A 19732-nucleotide genomic window follows, 5' to 3' on the forward strand; every position below is an offset into this window, starting at 1 on the left:
TTACTCACACTATAAAATTAATTACTTAATTTTTTAATATTTTGCCTGATTCCTATTTTGTATTTGTCCAGCCTCATCTTCCAGGCACTGGCTCTTGCTATGCCTTTGTCTGATGGATTAAATATCCCTCTAGCATCAGAAATTTTCTCCCCACATAGGTATTTAGAGGTCATGATCAAGTTGCCTTTTAACCTTCTCTTTGATAAACTAATTTGATTGAGCTTCTTGAGTGTCTCACTGTAGGGCAGAGTTTTCTAGACCTTGAATCATTCTTGTAGCTCTTTCCTAAACCATTTCCAATTTGTACACATCCTTTTTAAGGTATGCGCTCCAGAAGTTGACACAGTATTTCAGTAATTGTCTCACTATTGTCATATACTGTGGTTATACCACCTTTTTATTTCTACTCAATAGTCCCCCATTTCTGCATCCAAGGGTTGCATTTGTTGTCCACGTCACCACATCGCACTGTGAGATCATGGTCAGTTGATTATTCACCATGACACCAGAATCCTTTTCTGAGTCACTGTTTTCCACAGTACAGTCACTCCATCCTATAAGCGTGACCTACATTCTTGGTTCCTAGCCCTTGCTTTTAGCTGTGTTAATATGTGTGTTGTTCAAGTGAGCCCAGATCACTCCATAGAACTCAACTGTCTTTATAATTATTTAGTGCTCCTCCAATTTTTAGGGCATCTACAAACTTTATCAGCAATTATCTTTAACAATTATTTGGAAGAAAACATATTGAATATCACTGGCCCAAGACCAGATTCCAGCAAGACCCCACTAGATATGCTCCATGAGATGATCATTCCCTGTTTACAATTACTTTTTGAAATTCTTCAGTCAGTCAGATTTTAATCCATGTAATATGTGCTGGATCCATTTTGTGTAGTGTTTCTTTAAATCACATTGTCATGCAGTACTAAAGAAAAAGTGTTACGGAAGTCTAAGTATATTATGTGAAAAGTTACTTTTGCTAACTATATGTGTAACATCATCAAAAAAAGAAAAGGAGTACTTGTGGCACCTTAGAGACGAACCAATTTATTTGAGCATAAGCTTTCGTGAGCTACAGCTCACTTCATCGGATGCATACTGTGGAAAGTGTAGAAGATCTTTTTATACAACCAAAGCATGAAAAAATACCTCCCCGCACCCCACTCTCCTGCTGGTAATAGCTTATCTAAAGTGATCACTCTCCTTACAATATGTATGATAATCAAGTTGGGCCATTTCCAGCACAAATCCAGGTTTTCTCTCCCCCAAGCTCTGTGATACAACCGCATTTGCTCCAACCCCTCAGACAGAGACAAACACCTACAAGATCTCTATCAAGCATTCTTACAACTACAATACCCACCTGCGGAAGCGAAGAAACAGATTGATAGAGCCAGAAGAGTTCCCAGAAGTCACCTACTACAGGACAGGCCTAACAAAGAAAATAACAGAATGCCACTAGCCATCACCTTCAGCCCCCAACTAAAACCCCTCCAACGCATTATTAAGGATCTACAACCTATCCTGAAGGATGACCCAACACTCTCACAAATCCTGGGAGATAGGCCAGTCCTTGCCTACAGACAGGCCCCCAACCTGAAGCAAATACTCACCAGCAACCACATACCACACAACAGAACCACTAACCCAGGAACCTATCCTTGCAACAAAGCCCATTGCCAACTGTGCCCACATATCTATTCAGGGGACACCATCACAGGGCCTAATAACATCAGCCACACTATCAGAGGCTCGTTCACCTGCACATCCACCAATGTGATATATGCCATCATGTGCCAGCAATGCTCCTCTGCCATGTACATTGGTCAAACTGGACAGTCTCTACGTAAAAGAATAAATGGACACAAATCAGATGTCAAGAATTATAACATTCATAAACCAGTTGGAGAACAATTCAATCTCTCTGGTCACGTGATTACAGACATGAAAGTTGCGATATTACAACAGAAAAACTTCAACACCAGACTCCAGTGAGAGACTGCTGAATTGGAATTCATTTGCAAATTGGATACAATTAACTTAGGCTTGAATAGAGACTGAGAGTGGCTAAGTCATTATGCAAGGTAACCTATTTCCCCTTGTTTTTTTCCTAACCCCCTCCCCCGCCCCGAGACGTTCTTGTTAAACCCTGGATTTGTGCTGGAAATGGCCCACCTTGATTATCATACACATTGTAAGGAGAGTGATCACTTTAGATAAGCTATTACCAACAGGAGAGTGGGTTTGTGTGTGGGGAGGAGGGAGGGAGAAAACCAGGATTTGTGCTGGAAATGGCCCAACTTGATTATCATACACATTATAAGGAGAGTGATCACTTTAGATAAGCTATTACCAGCAGGAGAGTGGGGTGGGGGGAGGTATTTTTTCATGCTTTGTGTGTATAAAAAGATCTTCTACACTTTCCACAGTATGCATCCGATGAAGTGAGCTGTAGCTCACGAAAGCTTATGCTCAAATAAATTGGTTAGTCTCTAAGGTGCCACAAGTACTCCTTTTCTTTTTGCGAATACAGACCAACACGGCTGTTACTCTGAAATCATCAAAAAACAATATCAAGTTTATCAGACAAGACATATTTTTTATAAAATCATGGTGGCTGGTATTAATTATGCTGTATCAACTTTGCCATGATTTTGCCTGGGGAGTCAACAATCCTGGGGGAATTCTGTGCCACTGTGCATGCGCAGAATTCATGTCCCCTGCAGATGTCTTTGCTTCCTCACAGAAAAATGACTTTCTGACAGGGAGGCAAAGGGAATCTGCAAGAGCAATCACACGCCAGTCCCTAGCTGTGCAGGTTCATTGTTTCAGGCATCCAGAGCAGCCAGCAAAGAGGTAAATCACCGCAGAGCTGGAGACACCCCAGGCAATGGCTCCTACCCTGGCTGGGCTGGAGGCAGGAGAGGATGGGACTTCCTCTTCCCCTGCAAGAAGTGGCCAGGGCTGAGTCTGATTAACTCCCAGAAACCTCCCCCAGCTGCAGGAAGCTCAGCATCCTCCCTTGCTTCCTGCCCCCATCACTCCTCAGCTGTGGCAGTTGAGGGGGTCACTGTAGAGAAAGCTGCTCCCCCATTCATCTGGACCTTCCATATCCAGACTTTCACAACAAGCCTCACCCCATACACCCAGAATCCCCCTAGTCTTCCATACCTGAACCCCACCCCACCACACTGAACCTGAAGCCTCCCTGCACCCAGACTACTGCCCACTGAGCTCCCTGCACTCAAAGCCCCATCCTGATGAGCCCCATCCCTCTGTAGCCCTGGAACCTCCACACTCAGATCCCCACACAACTGACCTTCACCTAGCTGCACCCAGACCCCCACCCCACCAAGCCCCACTCCTCCAGCACCCAGACACCCCCACTGAGGACCCCACACCCAGACCCGTCCACTGAACCCCAACCACTTTCACTTGGAAGCCCCTGCAGAGTCCCATGGCCTCTGCACCTAGAACCACCTCAATAAGCCTCTGTGCATCCAGATCCCCCACACCTAGACCCCCACTGAGCTGCCTGCACCTAGATAGTCCCACACAGAATCCTCTCATCCCACACCTGAATCCCCCCACACTGAACCCCTCTACACTTGGATCCTGCTTGGTTGAGCCTGCCTGTCCCACACCTGGTGCGGAGCAGCAGGGCTCAAGGGTGTTTCTGGGGTAGGCCCAGGCCTTGTGCTGTATCACGGTTGGGTGCAGCTTCACCACTGAGTCTGTGCCCCGGGGTGGAGTGTGTGGAGGCTGCAGGGTGATCCCCACCTCCATACAGCCAGTGGTTCCCTCCGCCATGCTGGAGCCTCTGCATTTATTTATTGACAAATAAAACTTGCAGGATTTTGAAGAATTTTAAAATATTGTGTGCAGAATTTTTTATTTTTTGGCGCAGAATGCCCTCAGGAATAGAGTCTGATGAGCCAGATTACCACTCCAATCTAACAGACTCACCCTTGAGACTCAGTTCCCATGTGATTACAGTCATGTGATGTGATCTTATGTTGCAAATAATATGACCCAGAGCTACAGAATATCTGTCACTGGGCACTCTAAAGGCATTCATTCCATTAAAGGATATCGGCTGGAGTGGTATTTTCAGTAAACCCTTCAGAGTACCTTGTTCCACGTTTAACACAGATATTAACATTCATTCAGTTCTCCCTATTCACGAACATAACAAGGAACAAATATAACCAAAACCAAGAAAAAAAATCATGATGCTTAGACACATTTCTGCCCTGATGAATTAAATACATTAAAACACATAAATAAAAGGAAATAAACAAAGACTGCTGCTCTTAGGATTTATTTTATTATTCCCAAAGGATCATTGTTTTATCATGTTATATCATCTTGCTTATTACATTGTATAAAAAAGGTATGGAATTACACAGTCATTGAGTGTTAGCAAGCAGCAAGAAACCATTTAAAACATAGAATAGCTGTATCCTTAATTCAAATTTCCTATGGCAGAGTCACATGAAACCACAAAGTAGTGGTTTTACTAGTGACAACTTTTTTGTTATTGATGCCATGATTTAACAGAGGTTGCATGAGTAAATTTGAGAAGGAATTCCTAACCACAACACTGAACAGTCAAAACATTATGGATGGAATTTACCTTGCTGTAGAGAGCCTCACAGAAAGCCCAAGACACTACTTAACTGTTTCAATTGGGTTGGTTGTATGGGGCATTTATGGGCAAGCATCCATGGAAGGGGTCTCTATGTCCCTTGTGTACCATGAAGGGTATTTCTACGCTCACTCCTTATAGGTCAACGTGGAAGAGATCACTAAGATACAAAGGGGCAGCATTCCCATTCCAACTGAAAACTAGAAGAGTTGCTGAGGAGGATCTCTGCGGCAGCCATACTGCCTGTCTTCAGGTTAAGAAGTGAACGGCATCTCCAGAACACCCACTTAATTCCCTGCAAAGAGTCCGTTACCTGGGTTTTGTGTGGAGAAGAGTGAATTTCACCCCATATTTTTAAGACAAATGTTGAACTGTATTTTCAGACCTATACACATTCTAAGAAGATTTTTTACAGTCAAACTTGGATAAAGGTGAACATTTTCAAAATGGATGTTCAATTACATCCACCCACTCAAACATGTTCACTTAGGATGGATTTCTATATGGAACTCCCCTGCTGGTCAAAATCCCCCGGAAAAAATCAATTTTCCTAAAGTCGAGTTTCCTTTTCTGGCCAGTAGGTTGTCTGAATTAAATAGTCGCTATTGACAAAATTATCTTTCCTGGTTTGTACCGAGACCATTCCTCTCCCTCCATTGGCTGTGATGTTTTCGTCTTGTGGAACGTATCTTTTCTTTAAGACGAAAAGGACCGCAATACTCAAAAAAATGGACATGGTGCCCAACACCATGGTTAATCCCAAATATATGTATCTATAAAAAAAGAACCTCAATCAGTCTTCCATAAAGGTAATACACAATTAATGCCTCAGATACATCTGAAAGAATTCTGCAAAAGGGAGTCATTTATAATTCCGATAAAATTGGTAAAACTGAATGAATATGGTGTTCATACAAGGTGCTCTTTAACACCCTGAGTTTTAGCCATATATCAGGTACAGCATAGGCAGTGGCAGTATGAGCTTCCCACACACTGAATCTACCAATGTCCTTCAGTGGGAGAGAGCGAGGGAAGTTTCTGGAGAGACCATTTTTAAAGGCAAGAGGAACGTTTACAACCCTTCAGCAGCCAATTCAAGCCTTAGCAGTTTCATCAGAGATACCAACAAGACTGGCATTTCTGTGATGCAGGCATTTATTATGAATAATTATGAACTATTATAATTATTTGTTACTGTTTTACAGAAACACCTGGAGTCCCCAAATGAAAATGGAGTCCAGCCAGGTTCCTAATCTTTCTCTTTTTTTCCATAGGACTATTCAAAACAGGACTTACTCCTTACCTAACTTCTTGTCTCCTCAGTTGTGAGACCTACCAGCAGCCCTGTTTCCTCCAGGTCTCCTTTTTACCAGAAAGGAGGAGACTATTATATGCCAACCCCATTTCCCAGCATGTCTTGCTGTTCTAGTCTCTAACTCCTAGATGTTGTTCCATAGAACATCTCTGAGAATGTCACCGTCCTGGGAAGAAATCAGTACTTGTACTGAACTTAGGCTGGTCCTTAAAGAGCTAGCACACCTTGTTACAGGCTTTTGTGGCTCCCTGGTCATAATGCCTTGTTGTGATCCAGCTCTGTATTATCCCAATGTGCAGCAGCAATTAGCTACCAGAGTCTGGTCTGCACTAGAGCTAGTAGGAAAAAAAACTGGGGGGGGGGAAGGGAGAGAAAGAGATGTTTCTGAAGAAAATTTAAACTTTCTATAAAAAAGAGGGGGGACTGAATAAATACCAGTCACAAAGTGCCCCAAACTGAAAAGTTTCAGCTCCAAATAGCCCCAAGCCAAAAGATTTTTGATTTTCCATCATTCCCCCCCACACACACACACACACACTTTTCTGGTTTTTGGGTTTTGCTTTTGAGAAAAGCAGATACCTTCCATGATAATTTTTGTTTAATTAAAAACCCAACTGTCCATCCAAAAAAGTTTTGACCGGTAATTTTCTACCAGCTCTAGCCCTCAGTGTGTAAACATAGTTAAAATATGTGAGCTGAAAGAATGAATTCACCAGATCTCTTACCTAAATGCATTAGAATCATATAGTCTACACGCTCCTCTTCCCCCACACCTTTTGCTTCCCCATTTCAGGCAAGTGGTGTCTATTGACACTCCAAAATATACTGGGGCTGGGACTCCTGCTTTAAGTATTAAACAAACAAAGAGCATTAACGTGACTTTTGCATAAAATATCATTAATTGTATATATTTATTAACAATATGATACAGTACTACAATGTACCCAAATGAGATGAAATGTAGAACCAAACTTACCAAGAACTCTTATTGCCAAAGTATAAATGCCTAGCGCAAAAGATTTGAGTTGTGGTTTGATACATCTTAAAAAAAAAGAAATGATTGTTAAGGTGAAATAAAGCACTAATTACAAGGGGAAGGCCTCGATTTTCCACTCAGTTATGACAGTTTTACTTTGAGGTAATGCCATTGATTACACTGACACTGCAACAGGCATGAATTTAATGGATGGCATGAAAATCAGGCTTAGGAATTCCTAACGTCTAACTTCAACAGGAAATTTCAAGAAGACAGCAGTGCATCTTCAAACTGAAACAACTTCTAGGAGTTACTCACACAACGTGGGGAAAATTAGCTCTGCAAACACACAGCCAAGCATTTTAAAAGCCTTTTGACTCAACGTTGTGATGGCTAGTAGTATGGACATAGCTCTGGTGTAAGTAAATGAGTTTTGCAGTCACAAGGACTGCAGGGTCATGCCCATACATACATAGCAAACAAACATTCTGACCTGGAACCCGCAAAGACCTTAAGCACAGGCTTAACTTTAAGCATATGAATAGTCCCACTGAAATCAATAGGACTATTGATGTGCTTATGTCATAAATATAAAGGGAAGGGTAAACCCCTTTGAAATCCCTCCTGGCCAGGGGAAGCTCCTCTCACCTGTAAAGGGTTAAGAAGCTAAAGGTAACCTCGCTGGCACCTGACCAAAATGACCAATGAGGAGACAAGATACTTTCAAAAGCTGGGAGGAGGGAGAGAAACAAAGGGTTTGTGTGTCTGTCTGTAGTCGTCTTGGCCAGGGACAGAACAGGAATGGAGTCTTAGAACTTTTAGTAAGTAATCTAGCTAGGTATGTGTTAGATTATGATTTCTTTAAATGGCTGAGAAAAGAATTGTGCTGAATAGAATAACTATTTCTGACTGTGTATCTTTTTTGTAACTTAAGGTTTTGCCTAGAGGGGTTCTCTATGTTTTTGAATCTAATTACCCTGTAAGATATCTACCATCCTGATTTTACAGGGGGGATTTCTTTATTTCTATTTACTTCTATTTTTTATTAAAAGTCTTCTTGTAAAACACTGAATGCTTTTTCATTGTTCTCAGATCCAAGGGTTTGGGTCTGTGGTCACCTATGCAAATTGGTGAGGCTTTTTATCCAACATTTCCCAGGAAAGGGGGGGGTGCAAGTGTTGGGAGGATTGTTCATTGTTCTTAAGATCCAAGGGTCTGGATCTGTAGTCGCCTAAGCAAATTGGTGAGGCTTTTTACCAAACCTTGTCCAGGAAGTGGGGTGCAAGGTTTTGGGAAGTATTTTGGGGGGAAGGACGCGTCCAAACAGCTCTTCCCCAGTAACCAGTATTAGTTTGGTGGTGGTAGCGGCCATTCCAAGGATAACGGGGGTAATATTTTGTACCTTGGGGAAGTTTTGACCTAAGCTGGTAAAGATAAGCTTAGGAGGTTTTTCATGCAAGTCCCCACATCTGTACCCTAGAGTTCAGAGTGGGGGAGGAACCTTGACATGGTGGCACAGTGGTGGGATTAACCTGAAATCATTTTGAGATCCATTTGAGATTTTTTGAACTAGAAATACAGATTTTAAAAAGGAATTTTTAGGAAGTCCAGAAGGCAGCTTTGAAACTGAAAGCAGCTTGGTTTCTCTCTGCTTTGTGGCCAAGCAGAGACAAAAGGGGATTATCTTGTGAATTGCAGGTTTTCTTTGCCTGGAGGCAGGGTACTTAACTCCTGCAGGGAAATTCACAGTCTTCCAACCCAGAGGTTTTTTTTTTTCTTTTCTTCCTAAAAGTAAATAGGGGGTGTGTGCTCTACCCATTTGCCTGGAGACAAAAGTGGCAGGGTTTTTTTTTAGGATTTTGATTTTTTTTTTTTTTGTTTTACAAGGAGCACAGGTTTGAAAAGAAATTTTTTTCTTCTTTGGGCTGGGTAAGCAGGTTTCCAAGTAGTTGGAGGGTTTTTGCTTTAATTTGGGCCCAGAGCAGAGACAAGGGAATTGTCTTTTTCTGTAGGCTGACAATCACTATCAGAGAATAGGTATTCTATTCCAGCACAGCAAAATTTTACAGCCAAGTTTTGTTTGTTTATTTCTAAACCTCGGGTGTAAAGTTAGTTAAAAACAGAGAGGTTAGAATGGCCAAATCCTCAGCTCGACTACAGCTGGAATTAGCCAAATTTCAGGCTGAGGAAAAACAAAGGGAACATGAAAGACAGATAGAACTCATGCAGCTGAAGAAGGAACAAGAAAGGGAGGCAGAACAACACCAAGAGGCTGCCCACAAGAGGGAAATGGAGGCAAGGAAGCATGTGGAGGAGGAGAGGGAAAAAGAGAGGAAGCATGTGGAGGAGATGGAGAGGATAAAGGCCCAGCAGAATATACCAACAAACCCTAGCAATCCTTCTCCAGGTACCACTTCCCATCCCAGAAAGTTCCCCACCTACAAGGCAGGTGATGATACTGAGGCCTTCTTAGAAAACTTCGAAAGGGCCTGCCTTGGGTACAACATCTCTACTGACCAATACATGGTAGAGCTGAGGCCGCAGCTCAGTGGACCCTTAGCTGAGGTGGCAGCTGAAATGCCTAAAGAACACATGAACAAGTATGAACTGTTTAAATCCAAGGCGAGAGTCAGAATGGGGATAACACCCGAGCAGTCTCGTCGGAGGTTCAGAGCCCTAAGGTGGAAACCAGACATGTCATTTACCCGACATGCCTACCACATTGTAAAACATTGGGATGCCTGGATATCAGGAGCAAGTGTTGAATCTCCAGTAAATTTGCCCTTCCTAATGCAAATGGAACAATTCTTAGAGGGTGTTCCTGAGGAAATAGAAAGATACATCCTAGATGGGAAACCCAAAACTGTAATTGAGGCAGGAGAGATTGGAGCCAGATGGGTGGAGGTGGCAGAGAAGAAGAAAACTGGTCGCAGTTGGAGCGGAGACCAGAAGGGACCACCCCAGACCACACCCTATTACCGGGGGCCTCCCAAAGCCCCACCTACCTCCCAAAGAACCCTCCAGACCCCTTATCGTCCCACCACCCCGTTCTCCAGCAACCCTCCTCGCCCCAGTGACCCGTCAGCTGGACGATGTTTTAAGTGTAACGAGCTGGGGCATGTAAAGGCCAACTGCCCCAAGAACCCCAACAGATTACAGTTCATTGCACCGGAATCACACCAGAGGTCCACAGGCCCAGATACCTCCCAGATACCCTTGGAGCAGAGGGAAACTGTGAGTGTGGGTGGGAAGAAGGTCACCGCGTGGAGGGACAACGGAGCACAAGTGTCAGCTATCCATGCTTCCTTAGTGGACCCCAATTTAATCAACCCAGAGATCCAAGTGACGATTCAACCCTTCAAGTCCAACTCTTTCAATTTGCCTACAGCCAAGTTGCCTGTCCAGTACAAGGGCTGGTCAGGAATGTGGACTTTTGCAGTCTATGATGATTATCCCATCCCCATGCTGTTGGGGGAAGACTTGGCCAATCATGTGAAGCAGGCCAAGAGGGTGGGAATGGTCACCCGCAGCCAGGCTAAACAAGCCGTGAGGCCTAGCTCTGTTCCGGAAACTTCTATCAGGACCCAGTCAGAGGTGATGGACCTGGACCCCTGGCCAATGTCTGCAACAGCAGTAGTGGATCCAGTCCCAGAGACCCAGACCGAACCAGTCCCAGAACCGGAACCAGCCGAACAACCAACACCAGACCCCGTGTCAGCACTGAATCCAGTACTTGCAACCTCAACACCAGAGGGCCCCACCGAACCTGAACTGGCAGCAGCCGATAACCCTACACAAGAGGCTCAGCCGGAGCCTGAATCCCAACATAGTGCACCAGCGGAGAGCGGTTCACAGTCAACAGAAACAGCTCCATCCCCTATATCGCTTCCAGAGGGACCAAGCCTAGGTCCACAATCCCATGAGGAACTGATGCCTCCAGCATCAAGGGAACAGTTCCAGACCGAACAGGAAGCAGATGAAAGCCTCCAGAGAGCTTGGACGGCGGCACGGAGCAACCCACCGCCTCTCAGCTCTTCTAATCGATCCAGGTTTGTTGTAGAAAGAGGACTTTTATACAAGGAAACTCTTTCTGGGGGACACCAGGAAGACTGGCATCCTCAGAGACAGTTGGTAGTTCCAACTAAATACCGGGCCAAGCTCTTGAGCTTAGCCCATGATCACCCTAGTGGCCATGCTGGGGTGAACAGGACCAAAGACCGTTTGGGGGGATCATTCCACTGGGAGGGAATGGGCAAGGATGTTTCTACCTATGTCCAGTCTTGTGAGGTGTGCCAAAGAGTGGGAAAACCCCAAGACCAGGTCAAAGCTCCTCTCCAGCCACTCCCCATCATTGAAGTTCCATTTCAGCGAGTAGCTGTGGATATTCTGGGTCCTTTTCCGAAAAAGACACCCAGAGGAAAGCAGTACATACTGACTTTCATGGATTTTGCCACCCGATGGCCGGAAGCAGTAGCTCTAAGCAACACCAGGGCTAAAAGTGTGTGCCAGGCACTAGCAGACATTTTTGCCAGGGTAGGTTGGCCCTCCGACATCCTCACAGATGCAGGGACTAATTTCCTGGCAGGAACTATGAAAAACCTTTGGGAAGCTCATGGGGTAAATCACTTGGTTGCCACTCCTTACCATCATCAAACAAATGGCATGGTGGAGAAGTTTAATGGAACTTTGGGGGCCATGATACGTAAATTCGTAAATGAGCACTCCAATGATTGGGACCTAGTATTGCAGCAGTTGCTCTTTGCCAACAGAGCTGTACCACATCCCAGTTTAGGGTTTTCCCCATTTGAACTTGTATATGGCCGTGAGGTTAAGGGGCCATTGCAGTTGGTGAAGCAGCAATGGGAGGGATTTACACCTTCTCCAGGAACTAACATTCTGGACTTTGTAACCAACCTACAAACCACCCTCCAAACCTCTTTAGCCCTTGCTAGAGAAAACTTACAGGATGCTCAAAAAGAGCAAAAAGCCTGGTATGATAAACATGCCAGAGAGCGTTCCTTCAAAGTAGGAGACCAGGTCATGGTCTTAAAGGCGCTCCAGGCCCATAAAATGGAAGCATCGTGGGAAGGGCCATTCGTGGTCCAGGAGCGCCTGGGAGCTGTTAATTATCTCATAGCATTCCCCACCTCCAACCGAAAGCCTAAGGTGTATCATATTAATTCTCTAAAGCCCTTTTATTCCAGAGAATTAAAGGTTTGTCAGTTACAGCCCAGGGAGGAGACGACGCTGAGTGGCCTGAAGGTGTCTACTACGAAGGGAAATGTGCTGGTGGTGTGGAAGAGGTGAACCTCTCCATGACCCTTGGGCGTATGCAGCGACAGCAGATCCAGGAGCTGTGCACTAGCTACGCGCCAACGTTCTCAGCCACCCCAGGACTGACTGAACGGGCATACCACTCCATTGACACAGGTAATGCTCACCCAATTAGGGTCCAACCTTACCGGGTGTCTCCTCAAGCTAAAACTGCTATAGAACGGGAGATCCAGGATATGTTACAGATGGGTGTAATCCGCCCCTCTGAAAGTGCATGGGCATCTCCAGTGGTTCTAGTTCCCAAACCAGATGGGGAAATACGTTTTTGCGTGGACTACCGTAAGCTAAATGCTGTAACTCGCCCAGACAACTATCCAATGCCACGCACAGATGAACTATTAGAGAAACTGGGAAGGGCCCAGTTCATCTCTACCTTGGACTTAACCAAGGGGTACTGGCAGGTACCGCTAGATGAATCTGCCAAGGAAAGGTCAGCCTTCATCACACATCTCGGGCTGTATGAATTTAATGTACTCCCTTTCGGGCTGCGAAATGCACCCGCCACTTTCCAAAGACTTGTAGATGGTCTCCTAGCAGGATTAGGAGAATATGCAGTCGCCTACCTTGACGATGTGGCCATATTTTCGGATTCCTGGGCAGACCACCTGGAACATCTACAAAAAGTCCTTGAGCGCATAAGGGAGGCAGGACTAACTGTTAAGGCTAAGAAGTGTCAAATAGGCCTAAACAGAGTGACTTACCTTGGACACCAGGTGGGTCAAGGAACTATCAGCCCCCTACAGGCCAAAGTGGATGCTATCCAAAAGTGGCCTGTCCCAAAGTCAAAGAAACAGGTTCAATCCTTCTTAGGCTTGGCCGGTTATTACAGACGATTTGTACCGCACTACAGCCAAATCGCTGCCCCACTGACAGACCTAACCAAAAAGAAACAGCCAAATGCTGTTCAGTGGACCGGAAAGTGTCAGAAGGCCTTTAACAAGCTTAAAGCGACACTCATGTCTGACCCTGTACTAAGGGCCCCAGACTTTGACAAACCGTTCCTAGTAACCACAGATGCATCCGAGCGTGGTGTGGGAGCAGTTTTAATGCAGAAAGGACCTGATCAAGAATTCCACCCTGTAGTGTTTCTCAGCAAAAAACTGTCTGAGAGGGAAAGCAACTGGTCAGTCACTGAAAAAGAATGTTATGCCATTGTCTACGCTCTGGAAAAGCTACGCCCATATGTTTGGGGACGGCGTTTCCACCTGCAAACCGACCATGCTGCACTAAAGTGGCTTCACACCGTCAAAGAAACTAACAGAAAACTTCTTCGGTGGAGTTTAGCTCTCCAAGATTTTGATTTCGACATCCAACACATCTCAGGAGCTTCTAACAAAGTGGCTGATGCACTCTCCCGTGAAAGTTTCCCAGAATCAACTGGTTAAAATCGTCCTTGAGATGTGGAAAATATTGTTAGTCTTTATGTACTTGGTAGTATATTTAGAGATGCATGTGTCTTATTAACTCTGTTTTCCTAGAGCTCCAGGAAGAAATCCCAGCCAGTGTTTCACCCTAGCTGAGATTTGGGGGGCGTGTCATAAATATAAAGGGAAGGGTAAACCCCTTTGAAATCCCTCCTGGCCAGGGGAAGCTCCTCTCACCTGTAAAGGGTTAAGAAGCTAAAGGTAACCTCGCTGGCACCTGACCAAAATGACCAATGAGGAGACAAGATACTTTCAAAAGCTGGGAGGAGGGAGAGAAACAAAGGGTTTGTGTGTCTGTCTGTAGTCGTCTTGGCCAGGGACAGAACAGGAATGGAGTCTTAGAACTTTTAGTAAGTAATCTAGCTAGGTATGTGTTAGATTATGATTTCTTTAAATGGCTGAGAAAAGAATTGTGCTGAATAGAATAACTATTTCTGACTGTGTATCTTTTTTGTAACTTAAGGTTTTGCCTAGAGGGGTTCTCTATGTTTTTGAATCTAATTACCCTGTAAGATATCTACCATCCTGATTTTACAGGGGGGATTTCTTTATTTCTATTTACTTCTATTTTTTATTAAAAGTCTTCTTGTAAAACACTGAATGCTTTTTCATTGTTCTCAGATCCAAGGGTTTGGGTCTGTGGTCACCTATGCAAATTGGTGAGGCTTTTTATCCAACATTTCCCAGGAAAGGGGGGGTGCAAGTGTTGGGAGGATTGTTCATTGTTCTTAAGATCCAAGGGTCTGGATCTGTAGTCGCCTAAGCAAATTGGTGAGGCTTTTTACCAAACCTTGTCCAGGAAGTGGGGTGCAAGGTTTTGGGAAGTATTTTGGGGGGAAGGACGCGTCCAAACAGCTCTTCCCCAGTAACCAGTATTAGTTTGGTGGTGGTAGCGGCCATTCCAAGGATAACGGGGGTAATATTTTGTACCTTGGGGAAGTTTTGACCTAAGCTGGTAAAGATAAGCTTAGGAGGTTTTTCATGCAGGTCCCCACATCTGTACCCTAGAGTTCAGAGTGGGGGAGGAACCTTGACAGCTTAAAATTAGGCATGTGTCAAAGTGCTTTGCTCTACCTGATACATGCACTTCCTCGTGTTAATGGTAGTTAATAATACAATTTATTAATGTCTTGGCCATCCTGTTAAGCATATGTAGCTCAAAAAGAAGGCTGAAGCTAAATCTGTACTGTGGATAAATAATGTTTTGGAGTTTAATCCTACAAGGTACTGGGTGCCTCCTGAAAGCTAAGAAGAACACACAAATTCCACTGAAATCAAGGGTTGTGGTGCTCAGACCCACTCAGGAACTGTTTAACTCCTTGTAGGATTAATCCCTTTCCCCACAACTATGGGCAAAGTCACCTACGAAGACTCATTATTTTCCTCAAAACCATTTCCAGACTATTATCTAAGGATGGCAGCAATGACATACCGCAAGAAACAGTCACCTAGTGTCTTGAAAAGACATTCCAGGAAGTCGTCCCTTCAATGGGTATTTTAAAAGAATTTTAAAGCCTCTTCAGAAGATTCTCATTTACACTACGACCCATCATTTACACTGCTCTGACTGACTACTTTCAGGCCCCTTTAGACGGCCACAGCAGTGTCAAGAAGCCTTAGTGTAAATGATAACCTGGCCCTCCATCTATTTAACTAACGCTCAAAAGTACACAAAAAGCCTGCATCAAAAACATAACTGAGAAGTATCCAAAGTCAAAAGAATTTCTTAGCAACCACATTTATAGGCCTGATTCTCAAATGCCCTGCCCTTGTGCAGTCATTTACACCAGTACAAAAGTAGGTGTAACATTAATAGATCAGAATAATCTCATATTTTTACACTCACATTACACTGGTGTAAATGATGACACAAAGGTTCAAAGAAATAGTGAATCAAGCCCCATCTACAAATAAAATTAATACATTCAGATGCTGGAAACCAAGAAAGAGAGATTTGGTATCTGAAATCTGCGTCTTTATATTTAAATTGCTCCTTTATTTAAATTATTCCTTATACTAAGGAGTTGCTCCAATTTGACTGAAAATTTCATCAGAGCATTTGTTTAACTAGTATATCAGCTCCTCAATAGAAGCTATATTTCCCCATGTACTGAAAGCCAGTCCATTCAGAGATGACTTAGGGGACCCTTCTTCACTTAATAACCCTCTATTAATAGCATGCCTTTTCTTAAATTACTCCCGTTTGCATTTCATTAATGCCACATACCTTCAATAGTTTCTAAAGTCCTTTGGCAATCCTAATTAGCCTAATACCTTTAAAGGAATACTACAATATATGAATCAGTCACTGGGCATAAGCACATTTCACTGATTTTAATCTTGTACACCCTTGAAGTAAATGTCACTAAATCTTAAAGTCTTGTAGGGATTTAGCTTCTGCATTCATATGGCACATTTGGATCTCACATTTCATATTTCTGCCAGTTTGTACCAAGTACCAGAGCCAACTTTTAATGTTAGAGTTGGCTGAAAATGCCAAAAAAAAAAAATCATTGGCAAAATGGTTGCTTGAATGAAAACTGCAGATTCACTTGGGCAGTAATTTTGTTTCTAAAGTGCACATATTCGCATTCTGTGAACATAAGCTCATTTTTGTTTACAAAAATTTGCTTGGAAAGCCAATCATTGAATGATTTTCACAGTAATGAGCAAGTTCATAAAAATTCAAATGTGTTTGGAAATGATTCGTGAACAGACAAATGAACTGATTTATTTTTTAAAATTCATTCATTTTGTTAATTTTCTAGGGGCCAGATTCTGATGCCCTTACCAATGTTGAGTAGTTTGCAATTAGTCCCATGGGTTTCAATGGAATTACTCACAGAGTGAGGGCATCAGAATCTGGCTCACAATAAATTGACTAAATTAACTGATTTTTTTTAAATAAATATAATCCATTTTTCTGTTTACAAATTATATGCAAACAAAGTTTTGTGTATCAAGTTTTATCTTTTGATTTATATAATGAAAAGGTTTTTTTTAAAAATTTGTAATTATTGCTGAAAGCATTTCAAAACTGCTCCATATAGATAATTGAAATTGGAAAAATCACATGGTAGCAAATCTCTAGGTGTGTGGAGTCCAGGCAACTTCAACCGACTTCAACACAGGGAGTTCTATCTTCTTCAGATAAGAAATATAGATGCCTTTGAGTTGAAAATTTAAATGGTGGCTTAATAATTTATTACGCTGAGCTTTTACATTTCCTATACTCATTCCAACAATGACCAGTGCTCGTTCTGTACTGGGAATTTTTTGCACTTGGTGTTGCTACACAAATGCAAACTCCCCTCTTAGATGTGCTGTCCTGCCGCAAGAAGGGGTTTGTACTGAGGCAGCTCACCCTGGTTTGAAACGAAACTGGTGCAAACAAACAAAACAAGAATAGACAGGGTCTTAGTGATATTGAACCTGAAATCATCAATACATCAAGATTTGAGGCAAAAGCATGAGTCATAAACCCCTCACTTGTATGGGCAGTCATTACTCAAGTGAGTGGTTGCATTAACTGAAGAGGGACAACTTGCATGAGTAAGGAGAACTCAAATATATTCTGATAAGATTGTTCTTTGCCAAAGTTATTTCCTGCAACAAAAGAAACCATTGGGTTTGAAGTAGTTCTCTTGTGAGCTCCAATATTCCACTGGAAAAATACTGGTATTTCTGGGATTATGCTAGAATCACACTTGAAATTATGTTACTTCAGTATCTCATGGTACCATTTTTGCATAAAGCCCGATATTCAGAGTATTTCCAGCTTTAGCACTGTCTGTCCAGGATGATACTTAAACTCTTGCAATGACAAAGGCTCTATGTCAGATGAGTTTCAAAAGTTGGGACAACTTGAAATACAGTCTGACACCCGCCGCACTCTGTTACCTAGATGTTATTTTTTTTGCATTTTGGAAGCTAGGCAAGGGAAGCTGAAGGGAGTATGGTCAAAGGAACTGAAGAGGAAAGCTTTCCAAGAGGCAGTGAGATTGATGCCTAAAATGTAGGTTCTTGGAAGTCAGAGAGAGCAGACTGAAACTGAACCAATCAAGATTATACACAAGTCATATTATATCCCCCATATATTTTCTAAAAATTAGCTTGCAAGCCTCTATTCAGTACTGGATAAGTCATGGTGCCACTGGCCCACTATTACATATGACTGTCTCTGTGAAAGGCAGTTATTGATACAATTAAAAAAAATTCAGATAAATTCTACTTTTGTAATGTTACTTAAAAGATTTTTAACTGATAATATGGAATTACTCATTTGTCATGAATCCTAAGGAGAGGATCTGAGTGAATTTTCAGCTTCTAGTTTGATCCTAGTTCTAGGTTCTTTTGTAATTATTTAATACATACACACACACATTTAAATCAATGGCATTTGTGGGTATTCAGTACCTATGAAAATTTGACTAACTATGCATACACACAAGGCTTGAGTCTCATGTACACTAAGGTCATTTGCTACCATTCTGGCAGTTTAAAGGGCATTTAAAGTTATGTAAGTTTCCACGACCAGAGCTATAAGAAGTGGCCTTGGTGTAAATGAGAATCAAGCCCAGAGTATTATATTTTATTAATAACAAAGTAAGCATATGTACTCTGATGATAAACCTAAATATGAAGCTATTTGTATAATCTAATCAGAAGCACAATGTAGCTTAGCTGGTAGCATTTATATTGCTATACACAATTTTGTCAGGATGCTTTTTAATGGTTAAAAAACATTCTGAAATCTCTTTCCGCTACCTTTAAGATTTGTCAGAAAGGACACCCAAGATTATGAATGAAGACAGAAAATGGATTTTAATATCACCTTGAAAACATTTGCCAATATGAAAAAAAATGATCTCTATTTACCTTAGAAGTAATATGTATCCAGGTGTACCACCTATTGACAAAGTATATGAAGTGATGACTGATATTACCAGAAAATACAGAAACATTTTTGGACATTCCTTTCCTTTTTGACATGCTCCCATCACTGCTGAGGAGCTTCTTGATGGAGATGCTGTAATTCCCAAACAGCTGCAATTATAAAATACCTGGAATATAGCAGGTAGAAGTGTATGTTTATTGAGATTGCTAAGTATAGCAGAGGAGTAAGGGAAAATGACCACCTAAAATGTTACGATATTGTACACTGTATTTTTCCAGACCCTTGGACAGTCAAAATCTGTGTGCAGTCCAAAACTAGAGTTAGTCAAAAGTCTTCCATTGAAAAGTTATGGTTTTTGCTTTAAAAAAGTCTTTTTTCTTGAAACAGAAATTTCCAAAGAAATGTCCAGTTACTGACAAAATATTTCAGGTTTTTGTTTAAAACCCCCAAACTGATAATGGTTTTGACAACTCAAAAATATTTTTTTTTCCCAAATACGATTACATTTTCAATTTATGAAAAGCAGAACATTTTCCACGAAAACACAAAAGCATACCCTAGAAAGTTCTAATCTTCTGTAGCACATTGCTGAAACCCAAGAAACTTAAGGAAACTCATAGATACCTACTTTAAAAAGAATTGCAATTCAATTACTATAACAGAGCTAGCGAGGCTAAGACAGACCAAAGCACCATAAATTATGATAGAAAAGTTTCTTACAGTGGTTTTTCCGCTTCCATTGGATGTTTTGCAACCAGCAAGACAAGCCGACACATAGGTGATTCCATTTTCCCCACATATAGGATCCCATTCACTTTTTGAACATATGCATCCCGAATTGCACTCAGAAAAGAGGGTTTGTTCATAGCTAGAGACCTGTTTCGTTCTGACAAAAACCAAAACAAACCGCAGAAACAAAATGAAATGCTGTTTTTCAGCAGCTTTAAGCAGAAATGTCTTCAAACCCTGAGTTATATTTTCAGGAAGATGCACCTGAGTGTGGCCTTGTATCTTTAGTCTATTGAAATGTTTTCTTTCCATTTCCCTTTACAAATGTTTCCTCTCTGCTACCAAACAGTATTCTACAATATGCCATGCCTATTAAAATACAGCATATGTTTTAGTAAAGGGACAT

At 42.3% G+C, this 19732-nt stretch overlaps 1 protein-coding gene across 8 annotated transcripts in view; it reads right to left on the reverse strand.

Annotated features, from left to right (window-relative positions):
• Positions 1-4321: 4321 nt before the first annotated feature.
• The window catches only part of SLCO1C1 (solute carrier organic anion transporter family member 1C1), a 54245-nt gene continuing 38834 nt past the window's right edge, over positions 4322-19732 (reverse strand). For 5 of the 8 annotated variants that reach the window (XM_084617990.1, XM_084617994.1, XM_084617989.1 and 2 more), the window contains 5 exons: positions 19318-19483; positions 18579-18763; positions 6943-7007; positions 6692-6809; positions 4322-5424 (listed from right to left, as the gene is read on the reverse strand). In XM_084617990.1, the coding sequence (XP_084474116.1) occupies positions 5202-5424; positions 6692-6809; positions 6943-7007; positions 18579-18763; positions 19318-19483 (757 nt within the window). In that variant the 3' untranslated portion in view covers positions 4322-5201. The remainder of the gene's footprint in view (positions 5425-6691; positions 6810-6942; positions 7008-18578; positions 18764-19317; positions 19484-19732) is intronic. The other 3 variants (XM_084617992.1, XM_084617996.1, XM_084617995.1) reach the window with 3 other exon arrangements.

This window comes from Lepidochelys olivacea (assembly GCF_965140295.1).
Source record: "Lepidochelys olivacea isolate rLepOli2 genome assembly, chromosome: 1".
In the NCBI taxonomy this organism is placed as follows: domain Eukaryota; kingdom Metazoa; phylum Chordata; order Testudines; family Cheloniidae; genus Lepidochelys; species Lepidochelys olivacea.